The sequence below is a fragment of the Martes martes genome (genome assembly GCF_963455335.1).
Source record: "Martes martes genome assembly, chromosome: 3".
Lineage (NCBI taxonomy): Eukaryota > Metazoa > Chordata > Mammalia > Carnivora > Mustelidae > Martes > Martes martes.
The window spans coordinates 53482013-53496799 of NC_137890.1; the positions used below are offsets into that span (position 1 = coordinate 53482013).

The 14787-nt window shown below is 36.2% G+C and overlaps 1 protein-coding gene across 2 annotated transcripts in view; it reads right to left on the reverse strand.

Annotated features, from left to right (window-relative positions):
- Window positions 1–1915: 1915 nt before the first annotated feature.
- EPSTI1 (epithelial stromal interaction 1) overlaps window positions 1916–14787 on the reverse strand; it is an 85696-nt gene continuing 72824 nt past the window's right edge. For both annotated transcript variants that reach the window (XM_080799875.1, XM_080799874.1), the window contains 3 exons: window positions 13410–13483; window positions 9009–9108; window positions 1916–2443 (listed from right to left, as the gene is read on the reverse strand). In XM_080799875.1, coding sequence (XP_080656001.1) covers window positions 2435–2443; window positions 9009–9108; window positions 13410–13483 — 183 coding nt within the window. In that variant the 3' untranslated portion in view covers window positions 1916–2434. The remainder of the gene's footprint in view (window positions 2444–9008; window positions 9109–13409; window positions 13484–14787) is intronic.

Here is a 14787-nt window from a genome sequence, read left to right on the forward strand (position 1 = left end):
GAAACCACAAAACTCTGAGAAGAAACTTCTTTAGAGTAAACTCCTTAACATCAGTCTTAGGGATTTTTTTTCTATTTTAAATCTGACTCCAAAGATAAGGGAAACAAAAGCAAAAATAAACAAATGGGACTGCATCACATTAAAAATCTTCTGAACAGTAAAGGAAACCAACAGAGTAAAAATGCAATCTAGTGAATAGAAGATATTTGCAAATCGTGTATCCAATAAGGGGTTAATATAGATATATATATATATATATATATAGAACTACAAGTAAAAAAAACAGTCAAGTTAAGAAACTGGCAAAAGGGGGCACCTAGGTGGCTCAGTTGGCTAAGCGACTGCCTCAGCTCAGATCATGATCCCAGAGTCCCAGGATCAAGTCCCTCATTGGCTTCCCAGCTCAGCCGGGAGTCTGCTTCTCCCTCTAGCCCTCTCCCCTCTCATGCTGTCTCTCACACTTTCTCTCTTTCAAATAAATAAATAAAATCTTTAACAGAAAAAAAAGGAAAAAGTGGGCAAAAGATCTGAAGAGACATTTTTTCAATGAAGACATACAGATGGCTGACAGGCACATAAAAAGATGCTCAATATCACTTATCATCAGGGACATGCTAATCAAAACAGCAGGAGATAATCACATTACACCCGTCAGGCCATTACCAAAAGACCAGAAATTAGTGTTGGCAAGGATGTGAGGAAAAGGGAACCTTCGTTGGTGGTAGTGATGTAAATTAGCTCATCCACTATGGAAAACAATATGGAGTTTCCTCAAAATTTTAAAAATAAAACCACCATATGATCAATTCCACTACTGGGTATCTAACTGAAGAAAACAAAAACACTAATTTGGAAAGATATAGGTACCCCTCTGTTCATTGCAATGTTATTCACCATTGCCAAGATATGAAAACAATGCCTAAATGTCCATCAGTGAATGAATAGATAAAGACAATGTGGTAGATATGTATAATGGAATACTACTCAGCCATAAAAAGAATGAAACCTTGCCATTTGTGATAACATGGATGGAACTTGATGGTAGTATTCTCAGAGAAATAAGTCAGACAGAGGAAGACAAATACTGCATGGTTTCACTTAAATGTGGAATCTAAAAACAAACAAAACCCAAGCACACAGATACAGAAAACAGAATAGTAGTTGCCAGAGAGGTTTTAGAGAAGTAGGGGACTGGGTGAAGGGAATGAAGAAACACAAACTTGCAATTATAAAATGAGTAAGTTATGGGGATATAATGGCAGCATGGGGAATATACCAAATATTATTATTTTAACTTTGCAAGGTGATAAGAATGTAACTAGGCTTACATTGTGATTAGTTTGCAATGTATACAAATGTCGAATCACTGTTATACACCTGAAACTAATGTAACATTGCATGTCAGTTAAATGCCATTTTAAAAAGTAGTAGTAGTTTCTCAGGTGCAAACTATTTGCTCTTCCAACCTTCTTTCTAAGACTAAATGTAATGCTCTTCTATATAACATGGAGTTGGGACTAGAACATAAAGCATGGAAAACCAACACTCTTGCACTCTCAGGTCTATAACCAAGTCAGGGCATAAAAGTAGAAAAGGAAAGCCTAGTGAATTAGCTATAGGACATAGAGTGCATAGAGAAAAGACAAGCTTCCAAAACACCTAAAAACCACATTGTATCTATATTTCTATTTAGTTGATTTTTATATAAACCATGTCCTTTCAGGCGATTAGCTGGCCCACTATAAAAAACCAGAGGAACAGTATTAGTAAGTAAATCAATACCAAAGGCAGATCCAATAGTGATTGCAGTCCTACATTTGATCTACATAGACTATAAAGAATATAAAAATGAGACCCATCAAAAGAGAACAACTCAAAGAGCTTTTCATTAAAAATAAAACCATTTATACAGAAGTATTTCAAAATTTATTTATGAATGTGTTTAAAAGAGTATAAAAGATTTATTTTTTTCTTTCACTCAAGTTTGTACCCTGGATTAAGTAGAGCTTAATCTAAAAAATGCCAAAGCTTCCCCCAGCGTTATCTGAGAATTACATAAGAATTAGCTGCTTTGAGAGATAAGCATGTAGCACCCATAACTCTTGCAAACCCAAAAGTATCGAATTATTCCCTCCTTTTTTATCTTACTAACATTGCTGTAATTAGGCTTCCAATAAGATGTGAAACCAGTGAGAGAAATAGTGTAACATTTCACTGGCAGTAGAAATTAAATATGAGCTCAGCAGTCAGATTCTGCAAACATGCATCAATAATAACAGGGGAAAACTGGTCATCCCCAATTGTTCGTTCAGCTGAGTGGATGGGCAACTGACGTCAAGGTAAAAACTGAAGATAAATGAAGGGGTTTTAAAGAAAATCATCAAGTGAGGTTCTTCAAGGTCAGGTGACAAAGGACAGATGAAGTAAATATTTCTCATACATCCTGGAAAAAAAAAGAACAAAAATGACTATAAGCAGCAAAACAAATTCAGAGCCTCTGTAAGTACAAAATGAAGTTCCCTCAGAGAACACCCTTTACTGTACTGGGCTTAAATGTCTATTTTGTATTTAATGATTTGTCCCAGTGACATGTTTTAATTTTCAAGTCCTATTGCATTTGATTCACGAAATAGTCTCTGTCAACAATGTAATGGCTTGTTGAGTGACAGCTCATCAACCGTGTTCTTAGAGAGAGGTTAACATAGGTCACAAACAACAGTATTCACAAATACTGTCACCTCCCTCCATAGTTACAGCAAGGACAGGACAGCACAGTGTGAAGCAGAGCAATTTAAATGGAAATGTGTGGCGTAGAATGGCATTGTATTATGCAGCAGAAAGGTGACTTCTAAGGGGACCTCCAGGAAGGGAACTAGACTAAATGAGTCCCCTCCACCCCCTACCCTGTGCGAAGGGTCAGGAAGTCTCCATCAAACCTCCCAGAATGCTGTGCAACATTACACTTGGGATTCAGACTATTGCTGCTCAAACATTCCAGGAAACTAAAATCTCAGGTTGCCTCATAGGTCATGTTGAAAGTGCAAATGCCCTTGAAGACACAGGATTTAGAGTTTCCACAGCATTTAAAGAGTCTCACCTACTGGTATCAGAGAAAACAGAACTTGAAGTGATTCTTTCAAAGTCCTGCCCTAGTTATGTCATAAAAAGTAGCAGAGGAGGCTAGAAAACCAAAATATTTTTAATGTAAAAATAATTTTTAATTATATATAAAGTAATATGCAATTAATGTGATTTAATTTTTAAAAGATTGAAAGATAAAGATCAGTTTGTGTACCCAAATACACTTATCAAAGACCTACTACTTAAGGGTTCATATGATGTTCCAAGAAACAAGTTTCTTTTTCTCTTTGTCTTTCATCATTTTTGTATTTTCTGCCTTCCTCCTTTTCTGCTTCCTCAGCTTTTAAATGATTCCAGTAGTTCCTCCAAGCCCCATCTGTGAACTCTCTCATTCCTGGGGGAGCTCAGGTGTCATCTGTCAACGTCTAAATAAATGACACAGTCTAAATACATTCTGTGTATTAAACTTTTGTCCACTTGTTCTTTACAAAACTTGTCCAGGGTAAAAATCTTCATATATGGCTTCTCTTCTTTCTTTTGTATGGTGTCCTTCAATGAATAGATATTTCATTTTAATGTATATTTATCATTTCCTTTTGGTTTATACTTTGGATCTTACAAAATCCGCCCTAGCTCAATTTTATAAATAGTCTATTTTCTTCTAAAATTTGAAAAGTCTTCTTTTCTACTTATAAGGCTTAATCCACCTGGAGTTGATTGGTTATGATTTCATGTGGGTATTCAACTGTCCCAGTAGTGTTTGTTGAAGAGTATACTTTCCCCACTGATGTGCTTTGCCTTCTGTCATATGTCAGAATTCCAAAAATGGTTGGGTCTGCTTGTGCCAGTTCCAGACTGTATTAAATGTTTAAACAAGTCTCTATACATACTTATTTTTAGTAGTGAATTGGTTATTCTTGGTTCTTTGATCATAATTTAATGAAATCTATAGGTTATTTGAGAGCTCATTCCTATTCCTATCCATTAATAAGGTATAACTTCATTCATTTATTCCTTAAGATCTTTCTATAAAACTTTATATATTTTTTAAAGGTCGTGGCATTTTTGGTTTTATCTTTTTATTAATTTTTTGTTTATTTGCAGTTTATAGAAGTGAAGTTTTTATATATTGATCCTAAATCTATCAAATTTTTTTTAATATTTTATTTATTTATTTGACAGAGATCACAAGTAGGCAGAGAGGCAGGCAGAGAGAGAGGAGGAAGCAGGCTCCCCAGGGAGCAGAGAGCCCGATGTGGGGTTCCATCCCAGGACCCCGGGATCACGACCCAAGGCGAAGGCAGAGACTTTAACCCACTGAGCCACCCAGGCGCCCCTAAATCTACCAAATTTGTAGCCCTCTTATTTATTCTGATAACTTAAATATCAATTCTTTTTGATTTTCTGAGTAGGTAATTGTATCATCTGTGATTTATAAATGTTTCTTTTCCTTTCAACCTTCACATATGATTTAAAGGAAATGCTTTTAATGTATTTCTATTATAAATTTTTGTTCCCTTTATTAGCTAAAGAAATGTCCTTTCTATTTCTCCTTTCCAAGGAGCTTTTATCACAAATGAGAACTGAAATTGTTCAAATGTTTTCTCTGTATCTACTGAGATGATCATATGGTGTTTCTCCTATAATTTATGAGGTAAATCATCTCAGTTTTTTGGTTTTGTTTTGTTTATTCATTTGTGATAAATCAAGCTTCCATCTGAGATAAATCCAATTTGACAAGGATATATTATGCTTTTTAAAGAAATTTATTATTGAATCTGTCAAAATTTTGTGGTTTTTTTAAAGTCTGTATTTATGAATGAGCCTATATTCATAAATTTTTTTTTTCTGTGTGTGATCTTGATTCAGGTTATAGTCACTTGTTTAATTCTTTGGAGATTATTTTCTCTTTTTTCATTTATCTGGAAAACTTTCTAGACTTCTAGAATAAGAATGTGTTTCAAATATTTAGTAGAGCTTTTCTGCAATACGTCTAGGCCTGGTTTTATTTTATGCAAAGAAGATGACAAATTAAATTAGATAGTTTTTGTATCATTTTGAATTCCCACCAATGATACGTGAATGAACTCTTCTCCCCACAGCCTCCCCAAAAGAGTATATTGCCAATCTTTTGTTCTTTTGCCAAAATAATAGATGAGAAATGGTATTTTGATATAGTTCTTAATTTATGTTCCTTTTATTGTGATGAATTCATTGAATGCTTTAATTCCAGAGATTGTTTTTTTCTTCCTTGAAGTTCTGTTTTGTTCTTTTTCAAATCTTCTTGGTTGTCTTTGTCACTTGTTTTTGCTCATTGTTTCAAATCCAAAATTTATTACATCACATGTTTTATACATAGCTATTTTAAATTTAGTATCAAAGCATTTCAGTATATCAAATCATTTGGTTCTAAATCTTTGTTGTTTTGCCATCCCTCAGTCACAGCCACCTGTTTCCTTGTGCCTGTGCTAAGTTCCAACCACTGTCGTATGCTTGGGATAGATCAATGAATAAAATAATCAAAGGGCCCTGACTGATGCAATATGGAATGTGTATTACACCTTAGGGAGAGATTAAGAGTAAACAGAAAAAAATACATATAAGCAAATAACGTTAGAAAGGTATGTTAGAAGTTGTGGAGTGCCACAGAAAAAAGAAGTGAAGCCCAAAAAAAGGATGGCTAGAGCCAGGAATAAGGGCACAAGTGGCAGCATTAAATAGATGGCCAGGGAAACCTCACTGAGGTGAGATTCAAGAAAAGTCTTGTAGAACAAATCATATGGAGAAGTATAGAGGGAGCAACTAGTGCAAAGGCCATAAGGTGAAAGTAGCCAGTTCCTTAAGTTTTCAAAGAGCAACAAGAAAGCTGATGTGGCTGGGAGCAATGAGGAAGAAGGAAGGGCAGTGTGGTAAGAGAGCACCAAAGGGATAAAGTGGGGTCTAGATCAAGAAAGCACCTGGTAGGCTACAGTGTGGACTTTGGTTTTTACTCTATGTGATTTGAGAGTCATGGGAGCCACTGGAAGACTTTAAGCAAGGAAGTGACAGGATCCGGCTTCTGTTTCAGAGGGATCATTCATATCGAGAATAGGCTGTAGGTGGGTAAGTGTAGAAGCAAGGAAACCATCTAGAAGACTATTTCAAGAACCTAGATGAGCACTAATGGAGATTAGAAGTATAATATTTGTGGAGGTAGTGAGAAGCTGCTGGTTTGTACATATTTGGAGGAGAAGTCAAGAAGATTTGCTAATGGATGGGTGCCTGGGTGGCTCAATTGGTTAAGCGACTGCCTTCAGCTCAGGTCATGATCCTGGAGTCCCAGGATGGAGTCCCACATGAGGCTCCCTGCTCAGCGGGGAGCCTGCTTCTCCCTCTGACCCTCCCCCGTCTCATGCTCTGACTCTCTCTCCCTCTCTCTCAAATAAATAAATGGATAAATAAAATTAAAAAAAAAAAAGATTTGCTGATGGATCAACTGTGAGTGATGTGAGATGGGCTGTACCAATATATAAAAAGATAAAGTGCAGATGGAGCACTCAGGTAGAAGGATTCAAAGGTCAGCTTTTAGACATGTTAAGGTTGAAGTGTCCATTAGACATGCAAGTAGACATGTGGAGTGGATAAATGGATATGCAAGTCTAGAGTCAAGGAAGAGGTCAAGGCTGGAATTAGAAATGTATGAGTAATAAACATACAAATGGAATTTAAATTCGTGAGAATGAATGAGGCCACCAAGGTGTTAAGTGAACATAAAGTTCAGAAGGTGATCCAAGGTGGATCTCTGAGGTGCTCCAGTGTTGAGAGGACAGCAAGATATAGGGGATTCAGCAAAGGAGAATGAAAAGGAGTAGCCACTGGGATTGGTGGAAACCCAAGACAGCATAATGGCCAAGAAGCCAAGTAAATAGTTTCAGAGAGGAGGAAGTGATTCACCATGACAAATGATGCTGATGGATCAAAAGAGGAAGACTGAAAAATAACCACTGGACTTTGTAATGTGGACATCATTAGTGACCATGACAAGAGCATTATGATTGGACTGATAAAGTCTAGATCATGATTTAAATGAGTTTAAGAGAAATGGGAAGAAAGAAATTACAGACAGCTAAAGGATAGAAACCTCTTAAGTTTTGCTTGAAAGGGGAACAAAGAAACAGGACAGTAGGCAAGAGGGAAGGGATATCAATATAATTTATATTTATATTTTATGCTGATGGGAATTTTCTAGTTCAGGTGAACATTTGACAATTCAGGAGAGAGGAGAGTATCATTAGAACAAAGTCCCCCAGTAGGTGGATAAGAGAGAATCTGGTCCCCAAGGAGAAGCAGACATAGAAGTAAGGATGTCCATAGGGATGTAGAGGTAGGGGCCTGAGGACCTTTATATCACTGCTTCTTTCAAGTAAGGGAAGAGCTGATAACCACTTTGGACTTGGCCAAGACTGTCCTACTAAGGAAACTTTAGTTTCCTTCACTCATATCACAAGAAAATGATACTCCTTTCTTTTTATCCATGAAGAATCTAAGCAGAGATTTATAGCTCACTCCCATAAGGCCTATCAATAGTCAGGGGTGAACCAGATTTCCAAACCCTCATTCCCTTAACAGCAGCCCGTGTGGTATTCATTTACTCTCTCCCATCATCTTCCCCTCAATCCCAGGTATTTTTCTAAGTACTTTCTAAATTTTGAGAGTTGGTAAGTAGAGGAGAAAATGTGCAGTTTCCAAGTCCTGCCCAAAATCCAAGTTTCAATCATGTCTCACAACTTAAAAATTCCATGAACGTGAATAATGTCTTCAAGTCATAATGCCCCATTTTCCACAGGGCTCCTACTCATATATTCTTATGAATAAGTCAATAATTTATAAATTGTAACTCCTGATACAAAAATCCTGTGTTTTGATTCTTTTCTCTCTCTTCCATGTTGTCCCTATTCTGAATGCCATAGTAATACACAAGAGCATACATTATGGATACACATCCAGTAAAATTCCTTGCAAACTTGCCTACATTCAATTATGTTCAGTATATATACATTTGTGAGATCTATTCATCAATTTTAACTACTAAATGCCTTTCAAGAAAATATGCATAAGATTTCCAACAGACTTTCTCAAAAATTATCTTTTGCCCATGAAGTATTTATTAAAGTGTGATCTCTAGAGTTTCCAGCAAGCACGTGATTATTTTGTTGTATTTTACCAGTTTAAAGATTTCTGTCTGCTCCATTTTTTTAGTAGGTACATATGCACTTGGGTCTCAATTAAATTATAAAACCCAGTGTAGTTTTGATTCTGTACACATTGCAAAGCCTGCAATTATATACATTCCGAAGATTCAGTGCTGGTTCAATGATATATTGTGCTCACAAAACACATTAAACACATATTACGACACAGTTGCAAGGTTTTCTTCACAGAAATCCATAAGGATATTTCATTTCCAAAAAATGCCTTTTGCTGTAGGGTTTTTTAAAAATCATTTTGTAGTGAAAAATTAAATACTGGTTTCTTTGATGTGCTAGTTTATATAGCTGAAAGAATATATTACTAGAGAATGCTTACTATTTTTATAACCATATTGCATTTAAAATCCTCTTGAAAAAAATTTTTTCATTTGTTTTTGTTGTAGTTCTGGGCAAGGGGTGATAAAAAATCTTTACAGTCCAGGCAATCATATTGAGAACAAAGGGCAGGTGTCATTTTTTATTGTGATTGGCCAGCGCTGAAACAAGGACTTTTTCCCTCTCTCTAGAAACTATTGTGGAATTTACAGTAATCACCCTGGCTGACTGCCCATCATACAGCTGAACAGCACAACAAAAAAATAATATCTTGGGAGAAAACCACAACATATTTTTAAAATTCTCATTGTTTTTACTGTTCAGCTTTGAAAGATTTTTTTAAGAGAAAAGAAAAAAACTCACCCAGCTGTTACCACTATTCATATTCCAATGGCCTCCAAAGTGCTCGAAGCCACCTGGTTGACTTTTGCCTTGGAGCCGGTCCAGGAAAACATTATTTACCCTTTAAACAATGAAAAATATGTGTAAGTGGAAAGCTTGCTACAGGGTTGAGAGATTTTTGAGAACCTAACATGCTGTATGAACTGTGAGGATTGCTTTTCCCCCCTCAGCTTAGAAGTAATCTGTAGAGACTTCTTTTCACATTAGCCATATGACATGCTGTTAACAGCCATTCACCAGTTGTGACTCCAGCAAGAGGGGACACAATTCTGAACTCAGAACTTCATCTTCTACCAGTTCTGCAAGAGCCTTATTCCCCAGCAACCATACCCCTCCAAGCCCTGCCAGGTGTGAAATCTAGAGGCTGAGAAGAGATGGAAGCTTCGGAAAGACCTGAAACATGAAGGGGAACCAAAAATAGCTCTGTGGTACTACTGTTGCAATGGAGATGTCCCTCCCAAATGACCTGTACCCCACTGCCAGTCTTACTAAAGTAAATCCCATAAGTGCAAATTAGAAGGAAAATGCGAAGAGATTCATATGAGAAATGGGAAATATCAAAAGAGGGAAACTCAAGCTTTCAAAAGAAAGAATGGGTATATCCTTCCCTGATGTTTGGTCATACTTGCAGTAACCAATTTCAGAAATTAAGATTAACACATAGGTAAAACCTTAAGGAAAGGCAAGAAAATGATATCACAGAGGTCAGAATAAGGGTTAACCGTAGGGTGGTGGTTATATTCTATATCTGGAGCTGGCTACTTGAATGTTCACTCTCTAATTAATCATTCTAAATATTTATTTCATGGACTTTCCTGTGTGTTATAAAATATAAAAAAAATTAAAACATTCCATGGCCACCATTCTAGTCCAAATCACTATCCTCTCTCATCTTGCTTTTGCTTCCACTCCCACCCTCTGTAATTCATTCTCCACACAACTACCTTACTAAATTATAAAAGGGATCATGCCTTCCTTTTGCTTAAAACCCTCCTCTGATCTTCCATTAGTCTTTTAAATTTTTTATTTAAATTCACTTTAATTAACATATAGCATATTATTAATTTCAGAGTAGAATTTAGTGATTCATCAGTTGCATATAACCACAAGCGCTCATTCTATAAAGTGCCCTCCTTAATGCCCATCACCCAGTTATCCCATCCCCCCAAACACCTCCCCTCCAACAACTGTCAGTTTATTTCCTATAGTTAAGAATCTCTTATGATTTCCCATTAGTCTTAGAACAAAATCACTGGCTTATAAAATCTTATATTTTCTGGCTCCTGCCAACCTCATTTTATCTTATTCTCTTCCTCACCATCTATAATCCAGCCACTTGAGACTCAAGTCCAAACTCATTCCCACTTGAGGGCCTTTGCATTTTTTCCTATACCTAATAATAGGGGACATCTGAGTGTATGTTTTGGACTCCTATCTCTATGTGACTGGCTCTTGTCCTTTGATATTACCTCTTCAGGGAGGAACTATCACCTTCAATCTCTCTCCTCACAGTACATATATTGTCTGAAATACTCTTGCTGTTAACTTGTTGACTTCTATTTCTTTTCTCCAGATTGTAATTTCCATGCAGCTAGGGATGTTCTCTGCTATTTTATGCCTATTCCCAATGCCTAGAACAAAACCTTCACAGAGCCTTGTCCTGATAGGTAAGAAGAGAATGAATGAATCATCCAGGTGCATGGTTCCCACATCTGCCTGCTTCTGTGACTAAAGCTGCATCAAGAAACCACCAATGGCGGTGAGTATAGGCTGCAAAATGGCCCAATGTCCACAGCTCTCTGTTCGTTCACAAACTGTCAAAACTGATGTCTTATCATGGATGCAGGTGGTACAATTCACTTTTGGCCATCAGTTACTAGGAGGACAGCACAGTGGGCCAACAAGAGCCCATAGGTGGTAAAGAGATTGTGTTTTTTCTCAATTCCTATTGAGAATTCAAAGAGAAGAAAAAAGTACCAGCGTATAGATTTGTTTACTAGTGTTAGAGAGAACATACATTTTATTGCTGTCAAACCACTGCTCTGGCTTTTCTTCTAAGGGTTAATATGGATAAAAACTACTATTTAAGGATGCTTCAAGTTTCAGTAAATCAGTTCAGTAACTCCAGTTTTCAACTCATAGCTCAGATCTTTTCAAGTCCTTGACCCCCATGCTTTATCTTTTCTCTCTGAGGTTTCAACTTTCTACTCTCACTCAGAAAGTTACCATGGGTCAGGTTCAGGTGCAGCCAGGCTCAATCAATATAGGATGCACTGAAAAGCTTGTGAGGAATTCCACAAGCTTTCTGTTATAAAACTCAGAGTTGAGTTTTCTGCTATGTCAACTTCTAAATGGTAGAAAGCATGTTGTCTTTTTGACTCTATTAAAATTATATCCCTGGAGAAAATCTAACTTATAGCCCTTACACACACACACACGTGCGTGTGTGCACGCACACACATACACACAGAGCTAGTGCTGTTGCCCTCAGCAGGAAGAGTCAGTAATTTTATTCGTTAAGAGGCTATTGAATGAGTATTTTCATTTAACATACAAGAGCTTACTTTAAACTCTAAAGGGCAATATAAACATATTCTCTCCTCAAAAACTGACTGAGAACATAAAATATGTGTTCAAAAACTTGATCAGTTACCTCAAAACTGGTTACTGAGGTTATTACCTGGAGAGATTTCCTTTTAGATTAAATTTGTATCTATATTTAACTAGAATCAATAAAAAGAGAAAATAATGTGTAGAAAATAAATAACCCCACCAGAATTTAGGTATCCAGTATTATGGAAATAAAGAATGAGGGTCAAGTTTCCCACAACAAGAAATTAATCTTTTCTACCTCTTACCAAATAACTTGCGTTTTTATTGGATGCCCACTGAACATGAATTTCTTAGCCAAGAGGGCCTATTAATGTAACATATCGCACTATCTTTAAGATACTTAAAACTTTACAATCTAATCAATCCTCAGAAATCCAGAGAAATAACTGACTACTACTAACAACCAGTGTTAAAGAAATGCACTATTAGGTTTTTTAGTAGAAAGAATTTTAAAGAGAAAATGAGAAGAACCAGGGGCGCTTAAGTGGCTCAGTCGGTTAAATGTCTGCCTTCGGCTCAGGTCATGATCCCAGGATCCTGGGATCAAGTCTCAGATTGGACCCCCTGCTCAGTGAGGAACCTGCTTCTCCCTTTCCCTCTGCCTGCTGTCCCCCTGCTTGTGCTCTCTCTGTCAAATAAATAAAATCTTAAAAAAAAAAAAAAAAGAGTTTTTAGAAAATGAGAAAAACCATAAGAAAAAAAAATAGGTAGCAGTAATTGCTACCCGTCACCCCCAAAAATAGCCTAACCAATGTATCAGAATTCTGATGTTTTCTTTTAGAGAAAACCACCTAAATTCACACTTGACATTTTAAAACTATTTTGATAGACTATGTAAGTAAAATAATCAGGTCAAAAAAATATGAGTACCCATCCATAGTTCACAGTTCCAGCAGAATTGGGAGCTTCCATTAACACTCTGTAAATTCTCAATTAAAAAATGAAACCACCACAACTAAAAAATACACATAAGCAACAGTGGGAAGGTTAAACGTATAAGTGACACCACTCAGTTTCAAAAGCATTTGCTCTCTTAGATCATGAAACCCTTTACATTAAATTCTTCTAAGATTCTCAAGCACATTACAATAAACTCAGATGAACCAAGCGCCCCCCAGGAAAATCCTAGAATAATGATAGATATGGAGGTTATTAGCAATGGCCCAACACCAACATGATATTTTACTGGGTACTCTTAATGTCTGATATTAGGAATAAGAGAGTACTTACAATGTTAAAAATTGTTTAATGGTTTCTATTTTAAGACATTTTTCCTAATATGTTAGTCAATATAAAATAGTTGTTGTCTGACCTTTCGTATTCAAGTATGAGTATCTCACCCTCTATATGAGTTCAGTTATTCTAAAGTTGTGTACAAATAGTAAAAGATCATCTCGAAGTAATAAGATACTCTGTCCCCTGGGAGGCAAATTAAGTATCACCTAAATAAACAAATAGCTTGACAGCATGATTCCGCTTTCTAGTATGAATTTTTGCCATCTCCCCAGAAAAGCTGGATATTTTATGTCTATGTATGAAAAATCAGATAGTGTATGTGTATGTATGTGTATACATATGTAGCAGTTGGCATCCTCACATACATAACATGACCCAACAATATAAAGTTAAAAAGGTAATATAGATTCCAAAACCATATTCAATATGATTATAGTACTTTCTTAGAACATTGCAAAAACTTTATAGGTAGTTATATTAATCAAGGATGCTTATTTTATTAGCCATTTATACCTCCTGTGTTCAGCTTGGTGAGTTTGGGTCCTTTCTTCCTCCTGTTGCTGTCGCTTAAATTCCAGTAATTCACTCTAAGAACAATAAAAATTTTAAAATATGGCTTTCAATTAACATCGTTGTACAGAAGATACCCAAATCAATTACATATTTAACCTGAGCTGGTATACTATTTCATTTTTGAAATTTTTACTTAAGTACCATTTCCATGTGAAATTATGTTCTTATGTAATTAGGTAGCAAAAATAATTGTACCTTAGTCAAACAATAGCTCTGGGAGTATAAAATTGTAATATTAAAACGCCAATGTGCATGCTCAAGATATTAGACTAATAGGTACAACATACACAGAAGAAAATACAACATGAGTCAAACTCACCTATGTCTTCCAAAGAAAAATCAAATCAGTTCTTCAAGAAATGTCACACAATACTATTTCCTGGTATTTCTCTAGCATTTCTTTCCCAACAAATTTATAGCAGCTTACAAATAAATGCTGAACTCAATTCTGTAGTGCAATTCCATTAGTAAAATATCCTCCCTCCTGGAGAATAATCAACTTACCTATTATTGACTAGTTACTTCTAATATCAGCAGAACTTTGGACTCCCTAGAGGGGATACTTTGCTTCGGGTAGGAGATCATGTTACTACAACTAAATCTCTGCTTCTGACATTCTGATTATCTTCCTAGAAGACGCAACCTTCAACTTACTCTGTTTATGGCGTTAAGCCAAAGAACTAGGTGCCAGCATTTCTCTAGTATTCAATTGCCTTCCTTGAAGCAGACTGATTTTTTAACCTCTTTTCAAAGACAGGATAAGGCAGAGAGATGAGAATTACCAGAACCATGTCATAAATTAGGGCCTGAGTCAGAGAATTTTCTAGTAGAGAAAATACTGACACATCTTGATAAACACATGCCAATACATGTATTTTTTTTTAAAGCACAAAATTTCCTTGATATAAAGTATAAAATAGGGGTTTCTGGGTGGCTCAGTGGGTTAGGCCTCTGCCTTCAGCTCAGGTCATGGTCTCAGGGTCCTGGGATCAAGCCCTGCATCAGGCTCTCTGGTTGGCAGGGAGCCTGCTTCCTCCTCTCCCTCTGCCTGCCTCTCTGCCTACTTGTGATCTCTCTCTCTGTCAAATAAATAAGATATTTAAAAAATAAAAATAAAATTATAAAATAAATTCAAAGTTCAGATTGACATTTTATTTTTTAACTTTATTTAAAGGCCTTCTAACATTCCACCATCCCCAAAACAAAGAGACTGGTTTCATATACTGTGATATTCCAAATATATTACTCATCAATCCCTAAAGCACATTATTTAATTCCAGTTACTATCTAGCACCACCACCAAGGGAAAAAAATCAGC